The 18,161-nt window shown below is 48.4% G+C and overlaps 1 protein-coding gene across 1 annotated transcript; it reads right to left on the bottom strand.

The window, feature by feature from the left end:
* Positions 1-8,252: 8,252 nt before the first annotated feature.
* On the bottom strand, positions 8,253-15,005 carry UCP2 (uncoupling protein 2). The gene is made up of 8 exons (XM_047690344.1): positions 14,848-15,005; positions 13,712-13,869; positions 11,174-11,398; positions 10,789-10,999; positions 9,782-9,976; positions 9,591-9,692; positions 9,078-9,258; positions 8,253-8,705 (listed from the first exon to the last, which is right to left on the bottom strand). The coding sequence occupies exons 3-8, from the start codon at positions 11,297-11,299 to the stop codon at positions 8,591-8,593; spliced, it is 930 nt and encodes a 309-aa protein (XP_047546300.1). The 5' UTR covers positions 11,300-11,398; positions 13,712-13,869; positions 14,848-15,005; the 3' UTR covers positions 8,253-8,590.
* Between the last annotated feature and the right edge of the window lie 3,156 nt (positions 15,006-18,161).

Genomic DNA, 18,161 nt, shown 5'->3' with positions numbered 1-18,161 from the left:
TGTTCATGTCCTCTGCCCATTTCTTGACTGGATTATTTGTTCTTTGGGTGTTAAGTTTGATAAATTCTTTATAGATTTTGGATACTAGCCCTTTATCTGATAAGACATTTGCAAATATCTTCTCCCATTTTGTCGGTTGTCTTTTGGTTTTGTTGACTGTTTTCTTTGCTTTGCAAGAGCTTTTTATCTTAATGAAGTCCCCATAGTTCATTTTTGCCTTTGTTTCCCTTGCCTTTGGAGACATGTCTAGCAAGAAGTTGCTATGGCCGAGGTCACAGATGTTGCTGCATGTGTTCTCCAGGATTTTGTTGGATTTCTGTCTCACATTGAGGTCTTTTATCCATTTTGATTTTATTTTTGTGTATGGTATAATGAAATGGTCCAGTTTCATTCTTCTGCATGTGGCTGTCCAATTTTCCCAGCACCATTTGTTGAAGGTACTATCCTTTTTCCATTGGATATTCTTTCCTGCTTTGTCGAAGATTAGTTGACCATGAGTTGAGGGTCCATTTCTGGGCTCTCTATTCTGTTCCTTTGATCTGTGTGTCTGTTTTCGTGCCAGGACCATGCTGTCTTGATGATTACAGCTTTGTAATAGAGCTTGAAGTTTGGAATTGTGATGCCACCAGCTTTGGTTTTATTTTTCAACATTCGTTTGGCTATTCAGGATCTTTCTTGGTTCCATACAAATTTTAGGATTATTTGTTCCAGTTCTGTGAAAAACATTGATGGTATTTTTTTAAAGATTTTTATTTATTTATTTGACAGAGAGAGATCACAAGCAGGCAGAGAGGCAGGCAGAGAGAAAGGAAGGGAAGCAAGCTCCCTGCTGAGCAGAGAGCCCGATGCAGGGCTCAATCCCAGGACCCCAGGATCATGACTTGAGCTGAAGGCAGAGGCTTAACCCACTGAGCCACCCAGGTGCCCCAACATTAATGGTATTTTGATAGGGATTGCTTTGAATGTATATTGCATTGAATGTATAGGTAGCATAGACATTTTCACAATATTTGTTCTTCCAAACCATGAGCATGGAATGTTTTTCCATTTCTTTGTGTCTTCCTCAATTTCTTTCATGAATGTTCAATAGTTTTCTGAGTACAGATCCTTTGCCTCTTTGGTTAAGTTTATTCCTAGGTATCTTATAGTTTTGGGTGCAATTATAAATGGGATCGACTCCTTAATTTCTCTTTCTTCTGTCTCATTGTTTGTATATAGAAATACAACTGATTTCTGTGCATTGATTTTGTATCCCTCCACTTTGATGAATTCCTGTATGAGTTCTAGCAATTTTGGGTTGGAGTCTTTTGGGTTTTCCCCCATAGACTATTATGTCATCTGCAAAGAGTGAGAGTTTGACTTCTTCTTGCTGATTTGGATGACTTTTATTTCTTTTTGTTGTCTGAATGCTGAGGCAAGTTACTATGTTGAGCAGAACTATGTTGAGCAGCAGTGGTGACAGTGGATATCCCTGCTGTGTTCTTGAGTTTAGGGGAAAAGCTCTCAGTTTTTCCCAGTTAAGAATTGTATTTGTGGGGTGCCTTGTGGCTCAGTGGGTTAAGCCTCTGCCTTCAGCTCAGGTCATGATCTCAGGGTCCTGGGATCGATCCCTGCATCAGGATTTCTGCTCAGTAGGGAACTTGGATCCACCCTCTCCCCCGCCTCTGTGCCTACTTGTGATCTCTGTCTTCAAATAAATAAAATATTTTTTAAAAAATGCTATTTGCTGTGGGCTTTTCATACATAGTTTTTATGATATTGAGGCATGTTCCCTCTATCCTTACAGTGTGAAGATTTTAATCAAGAAAGAATGCTGTACTTTGTCAGTGCTTTTTCTGCATCTATTGAGAGGATCATACAGTTCTTTTTTTTTTTTTTTAAAGATTTTATTTATTTATTTGACAGACAGAAATCACAAGTAGGCAGAGAGGCAGGCAGAGAGAGAGAGGGAGAAGCAGGCTTCCCGCCGAGGAGAGAGCCCGATGCGGGGCTCGATCCCAGGACCCTGGGATCATGACCTGAGCCAAAGGCAGAGGCTTTAACCCACTGAGCCACCCAGGCGCCCCAGGATCATACAGTTCTTGTCCTTTCTTTTATTTAGGTAGTGTATCACATTGATTGATTTGCAGATATTGAACTATGGTTGCAGTCCAGGAATAAATTCCACTTGTTTGTGGTGAGTAATCCTTTTAATGTACTGTTGGATTCTACTGGCTAGTATATTGGTGAGAATTTTTGCAACTGTGTTCATCGGGTATATTGGTCTGTAAATCTCCTTTTTGATGGGGTCTTTGTCTGGTTTGGGGATCAAAGTAATGCTGGCCTCATAGAGTTTGAAAGTTTTCCTTCTATTTCTATTCTTTGAAACAGCTTCAGAAGAATAAGTATTAATTCTTCTTTAAATGTTTGGTAGAATTCCCTTGGGAAGCCATCTGGCCCTAGACTTCTGTCTGTGGGTAGATTTTTGACATCTGCTTCTGTTTCCTTGCTGGTATTGGGTGTGTTCAGGTTTTCTTTTTCTTCCTGTTTCAGTTTTGGTAGTTTATACTTTTCTAGGAATGCATCCATTTCCTCCAGATTTGTTGGCATATACTTGCTCATAATATGTTTTTATAATTGTATTTTTTCAGTGTTTGTTGTGACTTCTCTTTCATTCATGATTTTATTTATTTGGACCCTGTCTCTTTTCTTTTTGAGAAGTCTGCCCAGGGATTTATCAATATTATTCTTTCAAAAAACCAGCTCCTAGTTCCGTTGATCTTTTCTACTATTCTTTTGATTTCTATTTCATTGAGTTCTGTTTTACTCTTTATTAAATCTCTTCTCCTGTTGTGTTTAGGCTTTGCGTGCTGTACTTTTCCCAGCTCCTTTAGGTGTAAGGTTAGGTTGTGTAATTTAGATCTTTCTTGTTTCTTGAGAAAGGCTTGTATTGCTATATACCTCCCTCTTAGGACCACGTTTGCTGAATCACAAAGATTTTGAACAGTTGTATTTTCATTTGTTTCCATGAAGTTTTAAAATTCTTTAATTTCCTGGTTGACCCATTCATTCTTTAGTAGGATGCCCTTTAGCCTCCGTGTATTTCAGTTCTTTCCAAATTTTCTCTTGTGATTGAGCTGCAGTTTCAAAGCATTGTAGGCCAAAAATATGCAGGGAATAATCCCAATCTTTTGGTACCAGTTGAGAGCTGACTTGTGACCCTATACGTGATCTATTCTGGAGAATGTTCCATACACTAAAGAATATGTATTCTGTTGCTTTAGGATGGAATGCCTTCAGTATGTCTGTGATGTCCATCCCATCCAGTATGTCATCCAAAGCCCTTATTTCCTTGTTGATCTTCTGCTTAGATGATCTGTCCACTGCATTGAGTGGGGTGTTAAGGTCCCTTACTATTATTGTGTTATTATCAGTGTGTTTCTTTCATTTTGTTATTAATTGGTTTATGTAATTGGCTGCTCCCATGTTTGGGGCATAAATATTTACAATTGTTAGATCTTCTTGTTGGATAGACCCTTTAATTATGATATAGTGTCCTTCCTCATGTCTCATTACAGTCTTTGGTTTAAAATCTAATTTGTTCTCTTAAGATCCCAGTACCTATAACCCTGGAAGATTCCAATTATTCTGCACAATAAAATTTACAGATTTAATAAAAAATAAATAAAATCTGTCTGGGGCACCTGGGTGGCTCAGTTGTTAAGCACCTGCGTTTGGCTCAGGTCATGATCCCAGGGTCCTGGGATTGAGCCTCACCTTGGGCTCCCTGCTCAGTGGGAAGCCCGCTTCTCCCTCTCCCATTCCCCCTGCTTGTATTCCCTCCCTTACTATCAAATAAATAAAATCTAAAAAAAACAAAAAAATCTAATTTGATATAAGGATTGCCACCCAGCTTTCTTTTGATATCCATTAAAACGATAAATGGTTTTCCACCCCTTCGCTTTCAATCTGGAGGTGTCCTTGGGTCTAAAATGAGTATCTGGCAGATATCAATGGGTATATCAATGGGTTTTGCATTTTTATCCAATCTGATACCCTATGTCTTTTGATGAGGGCATTTAGCTCATTTATATTCAGAGTAAGCATTGAAAGATATGAATTTAGTGCCATTGTAAAGTACCTGTAAAGTCACTGTTTCTGTATATTGTCGCTGTTCCTTTCTGGTCTATGTTACTTTTGGGCTCTCTCTTCACTTAAAGGATCCCTTTTAATATTTCTTGTAGGGGTGGTTTAGTAAATTATTTTAGTTTCTCTTTGTCCTGCAAGCTTTTTATCATTCCTTCTTTTTTTTTTTTTTTTTAAGATTTTTTTTTTTTTTTTAAATTTGACAGAGATCACAGGTAGGCAGCGAGGCAGGCAGAGAGGAGGAAGCGGGCTCCCTGCCGAGCAGAGAGCCCGATGTGGGGCTCGATCCCAGGACCCTGGGATCATGACCTGAGCTGAAGGCAGAGGCTTTAACCCACTGAGCCACCCAGGCGCCCCTTTATCATTCCTTCTATTTTGAATGATATCCTAGCTGGATAAAGTATTCTTGGCTGCATATTTTTCTTGTTTAGTCCCCTGAATATATCATGCCAGTCCTTTCTGGCCTGCCAGGTCTCTGTGGATAGGTCTGCTGCCAGTCTGTTTCTGCCCTTGTAGGTTATACACCTCTTGTCCTGACTTGCTTTCAGGATTTTCTCTTTGTCTCTGAGATTTGCAGGTTTCACTGTCATTTGTCGGGATGTTGACTGATTTTTATTTTGAGGGGGATTCTCTGTGATTCCTGGACTTGAATGCATTTCATTCCCCATATTAGGGAAGCTCTCTGCTCCAATATACCTTCTGCTCCCCCTTCTTCTGGGATCCCAATTATCTTAATATTGTTTTGCTTTATGATATCACTTATCTCTTGAATTCTCCCCCTCATGATCCAGCAGTTGCTTATCTTTTTTTCTCAGCTTCTTTATTCTCCATCATTTTATCTTCTATATCACTGATTCTCTCTTCTGCCTCATCTATCCTAACAGTTGGAGCCTCCATTTTTTTAATTACATGTCATTAATAGCCTTTTTGATTTTAACTTTAGATTTTAGCTCTTTTATTTCTCCAGGAATGGATTCTCTAGTGTCTTCTATGCTTTTTTCCCTAGCCCAGTAAGTATCCTTATAATTGTTATTCTCAACTCTAGTTCCAACTTTTGTCCATACAGATTAGGTCCCTGGGAGTCAGTACTGCCTCCTTGTCCTGGTTTTCCATGACCAGGTAGGTCCCTGAGGGTTCGGAGCCTATATGCTCTCACCTTGATAGAGTGGGGCAGAGCTGTGTGGCCTCTGTGGGTCCCCACTCTGCTCTGATTTCTCATGACACAAAGTCTTTGTGGGGACAGTCTCTAGAGTGTTATATGGTCATACTGTGGACAGGAAGCACAGAGAAGAAAACACTTGTCAAGGTTACATGGGACAAAGATGTCATCAGAACTTTGAAGGCTACTCCCAGACTCATCCTGCCTAGAGGCAATACTAAGGAACACAGCGCTGGAAATGGCTTTGATTTCTTCCTCACTAGCCTCAATTCCATCTACATAGTGGGTCCTGGGCTGCCTCTAGGTAGGGTGGAGTGGAAGGCAGGCAAATTGGGTTCTACTCCCGGCCCTGCCACAGACTTCCTGGATGTTACTACTCATAACTCCCCTGCAGGCTGCTTGAGGACTGAGTCATTGGTGAATGTACTTGAACTCACTGCTTAGGTGTCAGGGTTCCAGGATTGCTGCTGCTATGGCCTCCAGGCCCAGCTGGGCCCATGTAGAGAACACCTACCTCCCCAACCTGCCTACCATCCATCAGCAAGTGTGGCAGGCAACTCTTCTGTCTTTTGAGTCTGGGTTTGGGCTAGCATACATCCAAGCTTCTGAGAGTAACTGGCCACTTTTATGGAGGGACTTCAGAGGTACCAGAAAAGGTCCCCATGTTGTCCATATTGGATTCCCCCATTCAAAGCACATCCAAGCTTAAGGTTTTTTCTTAAATATGGTTTCAGTAGCACCAGTCAGCCATTTAAAAATCATCAGGGAGAATGCAGCAGGAGCTGCCCTTGAGATGTGGAATCTGGACCAGGGTTCTAGGTCCAGAAGCACTAGGAAGCACCTCTGCAGTCCCTTTAAGGAATGTGGGCCTTGGAATCAGTTACACCTCAGGCATATGCCAGGGGCCAATCACTTCGCCTCTCTGTGCCTGTTTCTTACAGCAAAGATTACAATCCTGGTCTTGTGGGCCTTATGGAAACCAGATGAAGTGGACTCTGCCCTGAGGCATGGCTGGTGGAGAGGTGGTGCCAGCTGCCCTCTGCTGACAGTGAGCAGGTGGATGAGGGACTGAGGTGCTCGTGTTGGGTCTCCTCCAGGTCAGCAGCAAAGCCTGCCTCTAGCCTTTTCATGGTGAGGCTCTGAAGGAAGCATGATTTTAGGCTTGATGAAAGATCTTTATGAGATCTGTGTTCTCCGGTGCTACCTCATCTGGCAGGCAAAGCAGGCTGGCTTGGCATATATTCATTTTATAGGCCGTGAGGACTGGTTACTGAATTACTGAGGCTTATGGATATGCTGCCCAGTGGTTTCTGCCACCTCCCCAAAGCTCCTCACTGTCCCAGGGTCATGCCCAGAACCATGATGGAGCCCGGTGGCCTTGTGTCCATCCTAGTATCTGGGACATAAGGCTGGTGAGTAGATCAGCTGACATGCCTAGGGCAACAAATTGACCCTTTCCTCTGGTGCATTAAGAGCGAGTCCTGCCTCCCAGGACTAACATGAGAATTAGGGTGCAGGAGGGTTGGTCCTCCATTTATGTGGATTCCCTGCAGCCCAGCAGACAATAGCCCCACTGGGCTGCTTACCATCTTCACTATGGCTCGGTTCATGGCACCCAACCCTGTCTCTCTCAGGGACTGAGACCCCAGCTCAATTTGTCAGATGCTAGGAAGTAAGGTGAGGAATCCTGGGCCCTCCTCCTGTCCCCGAGAACCAGTCTAATATCCTGGACCCCTTGCCAAAGCACTGAAGGGCTGAGCCTCCAGCTCTGACCAACGGGGAAGGAGCAGTAGTATTAGCTGCTTTAGGCAGCTGGAAAAGGGGAGTCACGTTCTCTGAGCCTGGCTCCACAGCTGCCCAAAACGTTCCAAAGGACTCCAGCACTGGTTCCTGTGTGAAGAGTCCACGGGGGGAGGGAGGAGTCTGAGTCCTGGCCCCCGTTCAGTTGCTGACTTCCTGTATGTCCTTGCTTGCATGACTGGTCTCAACCTTCAGCTTCTTCCAGCAGCTATAAAATGGGCCTGCCTCTGCACAAAATGCCTCAGCATCCCTGGACTTCAGAGTCCCCAACCCCTTGAAACAGATATAAAATCTGCTTTCCTGCCTGAGGATAGGTAGGTTGACACCGTGTGCAGCCTAAGTCCTGGCTTGGCACAGGGGTGCCAAGATCCTTGGGATCTTGAGCCCAGGGAGAGGCTGAGACTCCAAATGAAAGTATCCTCAGGTTGAGGCCACCTGTTCGCCTTGCCCCCTGTCCCACCAGTGCAGGAGTACTACCCCCTAAGGGCATGATTGGAGGACAAGAAGTGGTCTGACTTTGCCTCACTAGGTCTGGGACTTTGGGAAGGTTTCTCATTTGTAGAATGGAATAAACTAAGTTCACAGCATCTAAGGTTCCCAAGTTCTCTAAATCTTCCAAGAAGCACAGGCGATGTAGGGCAGACAGGAACACACTCACTTTGCAGATAAACAGGGGCCAGCTGGAGGGTTTAGAAAGGCAGGTACTAGAGTACCAGGCATGGGGGACGTGACCTGGTGCGAGTGAAGCCACTGCTGCCCCGGCTGCTCCTTCACTTGCCATCTAAGCCCTGGGCCCAGTCTGGGAAGAGAAGTGTGGACAGGATGACCTCCATTGGCCCCAGATTGGATGCTGGAAGCAGAAGGTGGGTCATACCTTTCCAAGTTAGGTGCCAAAAGGGCCCACTGGACCAAAACCTCTGTAAGAGTTATGAGAGAGGGGTGCCTGGGTGGCTCAGTGAGTTGGAGCCTCTGCCTTCGGCTCAGGTCATGATCCCAGGGTCCTGGGATTGAGCCCCGAATCGGGCTGTCTGCTCAGTGGGAAGCCTGCTTCCTCCTCTCTCTCTGCCTGCCTCTCTGCCTACTTGTGATCTCTCTCTCTGTCAAATAAATAAAATCTTTAAGAAAAAAAAAAAAAAAAAAAAAGAGCTATGAGAGAGGGAAGAGACACCAAGGTTGAACCTGTTTTATGGGTAACATGCTGGCTGGGCTGGGCTTGGGGACAGAACAAAGAGCTGGGCTTAACTTTTCAAGCAACTGAAGGCTTGGGATCCTGGCTGGTGCCAGGCCTCTTACAGTGTCAGCTGGGGTCAACTCTACTGGGACTGAGAGGCGATGGGGAGATGAGGTAGGGAAGAAGGGTGAGAATGTGGGGAGAGGAAAGGGAGCTGGTGGGCAAGGGAGTGGAAGGAAGAGGTGAGGAGAGAGGGAAGGGAAGCATGGCCTGGCTAGAGCTAAGCCAAAGCCAAAGCCAAAGCTAGAGGTGGTGGGCTCAGCAGCAGGAGACGCTCAAAAGGGAGCCTCCCGGGAAGTGCGGGTAGCCATGAGGGCCCGTTTGAGCTGCTCATAGGTGACAAACATCACCACGTTCCAGGAACCCAAACGGAGAAAGGAGGGCATGAACCTAGAAGAGAGAAAACACAGGTCACAGAGGGTAATCTGGTGACTCCTGAGGGCACTCCACCTCCCACTCACCCATGGTATCCAATCCAACCCAGCTGCTCTGCCCCCAAGGAGGTTGAGAGCGCTCAGGGAACACAGGCCCACAGTTGTGTGGCTGTGAGCCAAGAATCCCCCGGGAGTCTCTCCATTTTAGTACCGACAAAGTAGGGATGACAACTCTGGAAGTAGTTAAGAGCATGAGAAAACGCTGGTGAAATACCAGGACCAGGATCAGAAGAGCTTGACACCTGGTTGCAGGTGGTTCTCTCCCATCTGTGTGTAGGTATGGGCAGCCAGGAAGCTTCGAATTGGGTGGGACGGATCAAAGGCTCACCCTTTGTAGAAGGCTCGTGGACCCTCCTTCTGGAGCATGGTGAGGGCACAGTGGCCAGCGCTGCTGTACTGGCCCAGGGCAGAGTTCATGTATCTCGTCTTGACAACATCGACAGGGGAGGCGATGACAGTGGTGCAGAAGCCCGCCCCGAAGGCGGAAGTGAAGTGGCAAGGGAGGTCATCTGCCAGGGAGGAGCGGGAGAGGTGGTCAGGACTCCTCACCCCATCATTCCAGAAGGAAAGGGATTATTAAAGTAGCTTAGGGGTCTGATGGTTTTAGAGAGAGACACTCCAGCTGGGACTTTTCCTGATGACCTAAGAGTCCTTTTGCCTCAGTGCCTCAGTGTGCAAAGTGGGAGCTACATCCCAGCAGGCTTCAATATGGTAAATCTAAACTCATTCCACAAGCATAGGGAAGCAGGATGAAAAGATGTAGTCCTCAGGCAACCAGACTTCCACATCTGCTCCCAGATGGTAGGAAAGGCGAGACCCAGCACCAATTACTCTAACTCACCTGTCATGAGGTTGGCCTTCAGGAGGGCATCCTTGATGAGATCGTAGGTCACCAGCTCAGCACAGTTGACAATGGCATTACGAGCAACATTGGGAGAGGTCCCTACAGGAGGAAAGAGTACCAATGTGAGACCAGAGACTAGGGGAGAAGAAGGATGGGGAAGAAGAAACACCTGATACACGGACACAAACCTTTCCAGAGTCCTCGGAACCCTTCCTCTCGGGCGATGGTCTTGTAGGCATCAACAGTGCTTTGGTATCTCCGGCCACTTCCAGCCCGGGCCTGAGCCTGGAACCGGACCTTTACTACATCTGTGGGCTGGGCCACAGCCACAGCCAAGGCACCTGTTGTGCTGCCTGCCAGGAGGCGGCTCCCAATGCCGGCATCTGTGGGAGAACCGTGGGGGTCAGTGCCTGGGGGGGTTGGACTCACTTTCCACCTCTCCTCACCAAAACCACCTCATCTCTGGCCTTTTGGGAATAGGATTCAGATAAGCGCTTGTTCGAAAAACTTTGCATCAAAGAAAAGTAACACTGTGGAGGTCTATTACTTGCTATGCACAGGGTCACAGCAAGGAGTAGGACAAAGTGAGACTTAGCTCAAGAGGGTACATGCCCTGAGAAATCACAATCCTTTCCATTTGACAAATGTGAAAATCAAGGCTCAGAGAGAAGTGGCCTTCTCAAGGCCTGGGACCTGTAAGACTTGGGATTTCATGCCAGATCTATTTCTCTCTGCCCTGTAATCTTGGGAAAAGCCAACCTTTTGATCTGGGTTCTCAGTTTCCACATGTGTAAAATGGAGGGTGGGCAAGGCTTGCTGAGATTAAATGGAAGAGTGGCCTTGGAGGCAAAAGTCCTGGCTATGTTTTTCTGGTTCCCCATTGTGTGCTCTTGGCCAAGTCCTTTCCACCCAGCAAGACTTAAGTCTTTTCATCTGGAGATGATGCCATCTACTCTCAGAGTAGTTGTGAGGACTGTCCTGGGGTGATGCCCTGCACAGAGCTTAGCACAGCCCAGGTGTTCAGGAATCATTAGGAGAATCAAGGTCCCTTCCAGTTCTCAGTTCCTCTGACTAGCCTAATGATCTGGAAGCCTAAAGGGGCTATGCAGCAAATCATCAATCAAGGATGATTTGATGGATCAATCATCACAACGAAGAAAAGGCCAAGGGGCCTATGGTCCAGTCCCACACTCACGCTCAGAACCCTTGGTGTAGAACTGCTTGACAGAGTCGTAGAGGCCGATGCGGACGGAGGCAAAGCTCATTTGGCGCTGTAGGCCGGCGACCAGCCCACTGTAGAGGCTGCGGGGGCCCTCGGTGCGCACCATGGTCAGAATGGTGCCCAGCACGCCACGGTACTGGGCGCTGGCTGCAGCCCGCACTGGCCCCTGCCTCTCTCCTTGGATCTGCAAGGTCAAGGTGGGTGGTTATATGGATAAGGCAGGTTGCGCTCTCCATCTCCTGCCATCCCTATGCTCCAAAGTTTACAGTTCTAAACATTTCCCTGGCCCTTATGGAGTCTGTGTCTTGGGGCAGAGCAGACCAGACAATATCAGGAACCCCAGGCTTTATCCCCTCACCTGCAGCCGGACTTTCGCGGTGTCCAGAGGAAAGGTGATGAGATCTGCAATGCAGGCAGCTGTGCCAGCCCCCAGGAACTTCACCGTGGCAGTAGGGGGTACATCTGTAGCCTTGAACCCAACCATAATGCTGATATCCCACTACCTCCCAGGAGATGGAAAAAGAGTGGCGAACGGAACACTTTCAGGCAGCAATGAGACGAGACAGAGGAACTCTGCCGGAATCTAAGCCAAGGAGAGAGAAGTCCCATTAGCAGCAGCATGCCCAGTCCTTCCCTGCTCACAACCCCACCCCTACCTTCCCTGACAGTACCACGTCCCTAAGCAAGAACCAGAGCAACCTCATGAGCTCTGGAGCTATACTCATATTGGGGCTGGAGAAGCAATTCCTGCTTGGGGAGAACACATTTTGTGAAGCGGCCCCTCCTTTTCCCGGACTTACAGGGAGAGTCCGGCTCCCGGCTATCTTAGTGGGATAAGTCAGTGCCTCTGAGTCAATGCCCCAGCTTTCTATCTGCTGGGTGCAGAGAGCTCACTGGTGATGCCCACATTCCTGCTTCCGCAGGTCTGGAAGACAGGCAGAACTGGGGAAAATGTTGCAGTCAGACCAAGACCTGACAGGCACAAACTCACAGGCTTATACCCTGGATTTCTTAAGCAGGAGAGGTTCCTACGGGTCTGTAATTGCCTAAGTCTAGGAAAAAAAAAAAGAATGGCAAGACCAGTTCAACCCTTTCCCAGCCCATTATTCTCATTCTCTTCCCAAGCCTGCACCACTGGGGCTCTCTAGAGTCATTCTTTCAAGATTGTTTTGTTGGGCATTGGTTTACTGAGAGACAAGAGACAAGGTCACCCCAAAGGGGCCTTACTGTCTGGCACAGGGGATGGGCAAGTAACTCAAGCTGCATTTGGGGCCTGCAGGACATACTCTCAAAATGGGGAGGGAACAACTAACTCTATCAGGAGAGAGGTAAGGAAGAGTGTGTGATTGGAAAAGGTGATATTTAGCTGGGCCTTGAAGGATCCTGGGCAACTCTCAGGGCTGAGAGCAGGTACACAGGCCCTGGACTCTCTCCCCCTGGGCTACTGTGTGATGCAGGGAAAACCAGGTCCTTCTCTGCCAGTTTCCTCTCCTTCAACACAGGGGATCCACCATCTTCACAGGACGGGCAGGCTTGGGGACGTGCAGGTCAGAGCTATCAAGAGTGAAACAGGAAACCAAACACTCCATTTTGTTCTCAAAGTTGGAACAACAGCCTTCTCTGCTGCCCCCATGAGCTGGGGAGGAAGTGAGCCCAGCGGCCCAGTGGGGGAGGGTGACCTGCTTCTCTCTTCGCTGAGCTCACTTCTCTGACTTCAGGAGCAGCTGCTCTGAGCCCAGCCTGATTGGCCGCCCTTGTCACTAGGGCCATGAGCGAAATGCTGGCCAGCAGGAGGAGGATGTGGTTGGAGTCCGTTGAGTACACAAAGACCCATGGAAGCAAACAGCTGCTTCCTCCTGGGCTGCTCACTCCAGGTAGCTGGGGCAAACAGTGAAATCCAGAGGCTCCTTACCACACAGCTCTACCCAGAGCTCCTACAGGTCAGACCTGGTCTTATTTGAGTTTCCCTGGAACCTGGCCACATGAGGCTCAGTGAAGATTGAGAGTCATACGGCAGAACGGGTTGATGAAGGTGCTTCAGATGCCCCACGTTCCCTGCCTGACCTAACTATCCCCCAGAACGTGTTCCATACCTTCCCCACCTCAACGGCAGGAGCACTGTTAGCTCACTCCTCAGAGCAGCACTGTGAGGTGGCTGCCTTACTTCCATGTCACAGAGTTGGGAGCTTAGCCAGAGCCACGTGTATAGACTCCAAAGCTTATGCAATTTGCTTTGCGCTGGTGTCCAGAACATTTCTCTCCCACTGTTTTCTCAGCCCCAGCATAGGTAGGGCTTTTGTAAGGAAGTCTAACACCCAAGTTCTCTCATGACAATTTGACAGTTCTGAGAAGGTTCAGGCAAGCCATGTCCCTTCTCTGGGGTCAATCGTGTCCCGACCCTGAGCTAGGCTGCAGTGCTGTGAAGGCCAGAGAAGAACAAGACCCAGCCCCCGACCATCTCAAAGACAGGTGCACAGAGGCTCACTTGCCATTTCAAACGTTGCTGTGGGTTTGCTCAGGTCCTTCAGAGGCATGAGTATGGGGTCATTGGTGGTAAATACCCTGCTAAGAAGTGTAATACTCAAGCCTGGAAAGAGTCTGTCCTAGCTCTGCTGCAGATTTCCAGGATGACCAAGGGCTAATCACTATCCCATCTAGGCTTCAATTTCTTCCTTTGTAAATATGGGGGACCACCATCCCTGGCTTGTCAAGGTCAGCTTAAAGGACAGAATGAGAGCAGGAATATATGAAAGTGCTTTGTGAACTCTGAAGAGCAACTTCACTGGGGTGGGGGGGCGGTAGTTATTTTTGCTAATATTCTACAGACTCCCGCCCCCAGGCCAAAAGGCTGCGGCTGTAGGCAGCAGGGGACCCCTCCCTCAGACTGGACTCTTACCCGGCTTTGTATGGTCTCACGCTGAGGCCTCTGAAGATCAAGCTTCTCTAAAGGCATCCCATTCTTCAAAGCTGCCAGTGGCTATCATGGCCCGATCCCCTTGGTTTTCCATAGAAAATGGCTGGGAGACGAAAGACCTAATAGACATACTATGTGTCCTGTGGATGAGGGCAAAGAAGAGAGTTTATTTTAGAGAGAGAGAGAGAGAGATCATGTGCCTGGGGGGAGGGGTAGAGGGAGGGAAAAAACCTCAAGCCCGCTCGCTGCTGAGCATAGAGCTCAGTACCAGCTGGAACCCACACCCCCAGATCCTGACCTGAGCGGAAGCCCACAGTCCGAGGCTCAACGGACTGAGCCACCCAGGCGCCCCAAGAGGAGGGCTTAGAAAGGGAAATCTTTCTTAAAGGCTCATACTCCAGCAAGGAAAGAGCCACCTGCCAGAGGCACAAAAACCCACAGTCCTTAAGCTGGGAGGTGAGGAGGAGAAAGGCACAGGGTCCATCTCACCCACGGCAGCTGGGGACTAATTAAGTGCACAAACTGTGTGTGGGGGGGGTGAATGAACCCAGGAGTACCCCCTCCCCAGTCTGCTTGGTATCACGCATTTACTGCCTTCGAGATTTCTGCTTTAGTGGCACTCTCTGTAGAAGTACTCCCCGACACAGCAGACTCTGACGAACGGTACTGTTGTAAAAAGGTCATGATAGGTCGAAGCCTCTCTTGAGAGTCGACTAGGCCCCAGGTGCGGACTGTGAGGAGGATAGAAGGGCTGGGGGCAGGCCCTACTCAAAAACTCAAAACCTCCTCTTCCTCGGGAGGGGAAGGCCATTCAGATCATCGTGGACGCGTGGAAGGCCCCCCAACCAAGCCGGGGCTGGGCATCCAGGCTGAGTGGAGAGTGGAAGAGGAGGAAGTTACAGGCAACTGAACCTGAGCGGTAAGAACAAAAGGGAGAGAGAAAAAGAGTGAAAGAAGAGAGATAAGGAAAAAGAGGCCAGAGAGGAAAAATACAAGATAGGCTGGGAGAAGAGGAGGGAAGTTAAAGAGAGGGAAGGGCGCGGATCCGCGTCGCCGGGTTGCGGGCTTGCCGCAGGTATAGCGGGCGCAGCGCTGGGGCTGGCGGGGCCCAGGCTCACCCGGCAACAGGGAGAACACGAGTTCCGACGGCTCTGTTTGCGGGCGGCGAGCGCGTGGAGGGAGAGCAGACGGTACTCGGTCCTAGAGCGCTGCTGGCGAGCTTGCAGTGGGGGTCCCCGGGGCCTGCTGGGCGGTTTCGGCCTGGGGGGCGGGGCCTGCGGGGCGGGGCCTGTGGGCTCTGGCGGGGTCCGGGGAGGTGACCTTCTAGCCCCAGCCTTTCCACAAGAGCAGTCACGCCCAAGGTTCTCTGTGCGTCTTCCTCCACTTTCATGCTGTGCAGGCGGATTCCCGCGTCTACCCGTTCGTGCGCCCGCAGGGTCACTCCGTCGCTCCGCCTCATACCCCCCTCCCCCCCGGTCCGCCAACCTCCTGCTGAGAATGGCAAGGCTGACGCCTGGAAAGGAGCAGAGCCTGTCCAGGGTCACACAAGCCTCTCTATCCCGGCACCCCGCCAGGGCTCTTTCTAACAGCGCCCCCAGAGGGTCGGGTGGAGAGTACTCCCTGCTTCACCCGCCTAGTCCGCGACCCCCAGACCAGGCAAACAGGACGCTCGTCTCCCGCCGCTCTGGCTGGGCGGGGCCTCCCGACCGCTGGCGATTGGTTAAAGCCTCCGCGTTGCCCGCGGAAGGAGCCAACCCGGGCTGCACCGGCCGGTGGCGGTTAACCGCCAACGGCCGCGCGGCTCGGCCGGGCTTCCCGCCGTCTCCCGCCGCACCCCCGCTTTGCCCTGGGGACCCGAGGGATTTTCCTCCCTGGATGGGACGCGGGCCCGAGCGTGACGCTCCCGCCCCCACTTGCGGCCGAGTGCTCGGGCCGGCGCCGCGCGAGTGCGAAGGCGGAACAGGGCCCGGGCCTGCTGCTCGCCCAGCCCCCAGAAGAGAAATTGATTTAGATGAGCTGAACCTGGCTCGCCTTCAGGGGGCTGGCGGTCTTTTAGCGGCGACAGGAACGTAAAAAACCAGCAGTTGGGTCCTGTGGCTGGAACAAATATGACGTTTGGGGAGTAGAAGGAGATAGGACTCTTCTTCGCCCTAGTACGCCTCTCTGTCCCTTTCTTCGTGTTCTCATCTTTCAGCCTCAGGACTGTTCTGAGGTAGTGGAAGCGGTTCTACTGACTAGATTGTAAAATTCTCGAGAGCAGGAAGCTATTTCCTATATTTTTATTATCACAACACTCCCAAGGGGCGACTAGAGGTTCAGTGCGTGCCTTTTGGGCTGCTGTTGAAGATGCGTGGAAAAGCATAATGGGAGGATGGGGGGAGATGAACATTTGCTGACTACAATTACCTGGTAATTACAATTACCAGGTCCACGTTCAGTGTGATACTTAGCATAATCTTGTGAAGCTGATATTAACCTAAATTTTACAGATGAGGAAAGAGTCCCAAAGGGGTTAAATCACCTACCTAATGTCACACAGCTAGGAAGTGGTGAGCCGCGACTTCATCCCTGGTTTATCAGATTCCATGCGTTTGTTTTCTGAATTGTCCACAAGCAGAAATTGTCAGCTGAGAATAATTGGAATGGGCCTGGATAATTGTAGCAGGAAAGAAAAACACGGAGCACATGGTCCTGGCAGAAGCAGAAAACAAAAGTGGAAACTGAGAAGTCAAGCCAGAGAATTGTTTCTGGCCCGGTGGAGGCTCCCATCCACTAGCTGGTCTAGCTTTTTTGCACAAGCTTCTGTCTGTTGCTGTGACGAAATGATTCCCAGGATGTCCTGTGACTGGTGGTGAAACTGCTGAACTTGAGGAGACAGAATAGGATGCATCTAAAGGCCTGAAGATGAGAGTGTCACCCTGACTGCCCAAACAGGGAAGAATCTGAGTTCCAAAGACTGCATACCCATGAAATGTTTAATCATTCCTGTCAAAATTCAAGGGCTGTTAAAAGGATCATGTGTGAACACTTAAAAAGAGAAGTAGAGATTCCCAGGACCCTGTGTGGATCCCTTAAGAACAAATCCTGTTAAATTCTCTAGGGGTGCCTGGGTGGCTCAGTGGGTTAAGCCTCTGCTTTCGGCTCAGGTCATGATCTCAGGGTCCTGGGATCCAGCCCTGCATCAGGCTCTCTGCTCAGCAGGGAGACTGCTTCCCACCCCCGCCCCTCGCCTGTCTCTCTGCCTACTTGTGATCTCTGTCAAATAAATAAAATCTTAAAAAAAAAAAAAAAAGAATGCCATAGAAAATTGAAAACATTAGGTTATTAAAATCAACATGAGAAAATGTTAAATATTAGACACTTCAAGTGTCTCTGTTAATTTTAAAATATTGAGTAGGTTGGCTATGTTAACCCCTGAAAATAAACACAAAATGATCTGATTGCATTTTTTAAAAGATTTTATTTTTATTAAAATTTTTTTGTATTTATTTGAGAGAGTGAGCATGAGAGAGAGAAAGTAGAGTGGGGGCATTGTGGGTGGGTAGGGGTATGGTAGAGGGAGAGGGAGAAACAGGCTCCCTGTTATTTTTTTCTTTCTTAAAGCTAGCTTTATAGTGATGGTCACTAAAAAGCATCCTGCTGGTGTGGTATAACTTATCACTTAAATGATGTTCAAAGTGTGTTGTGGTATAGTTTGGGAAACATTTAATATTGTTTGGCATCTTGCTGATTATAGCACATCCTAATGCAACAAAGAGCTGCTTTATTCTTTTTAATATTTTATTTATTTGACAGAGAGAAAGAGCACAGGCAGGGGGAGTGGCAGGAGGAGGGGAAGGGAGAAGCAGGCTCCCTGCTGAGCGGAGAGCCCAACAGTGGGGTTCGATGCTAGGACCCTGAGATAATGAACCAAGCTGAAACCAGGTGCCTAACCGACTGAGCCACCCAAGCACCCACAAAGAGCTGCTTTAAAAAAAAATTGAGGGGCACCTGGGTGGCTCAGTAGGTTGGACATCCAACTCCCGATTTGGCTCAGGTCGTGGGATGACAGCCACCTCCCCTGCCATCAGGTTCCCCCACTTAGTGGGGAGTTTGCTTCTCTCTCTCTCTCCTCTCTTCCTCTGCCCCTTCCTCCACTTGAAAGCTCTCTCTCAAATAAATAAATCTTTTTTTTTAAATTGATGCTAGGTTCTTTTTTCTTTCTTTCTTTCTTTCTTTTTAAACAAAGACTTTCTAGCAGTCAACACTGTATTTTTTATCTTGAGTTGATCTAAGGACAAACTTTATGATCACTGCTAACATTTATAAGCCGTCACTATGAACATTGTAATGGTGATTTTATGCGTTACTTTATCAAACCTAGATCTCGTCTAATTTTATATTTTGTTACCTATGCTTTTGGAGCTAATGGAAGAGATTTAACTCTTCTTAT

Source organism: Lutra lutra, chromosome 10 (assembly GCF_902655055.1).
Source record: "Lutra lutra chromosome 10, mLutLut1.2, whole genome shotgun sequence".
NCBI classification, from domain to species: domain Eukaryota; kingdom Metazoa; phylum Chordata; class Mammalia; order Carnivora; family Mustelidae; genus Lutra; species Lutra lutra.
The sequence above is the reverse complement of the archived record's forward strand: the minus strand, read 5'-3'. Positions and strand labels throughout refer to the sequence as shown.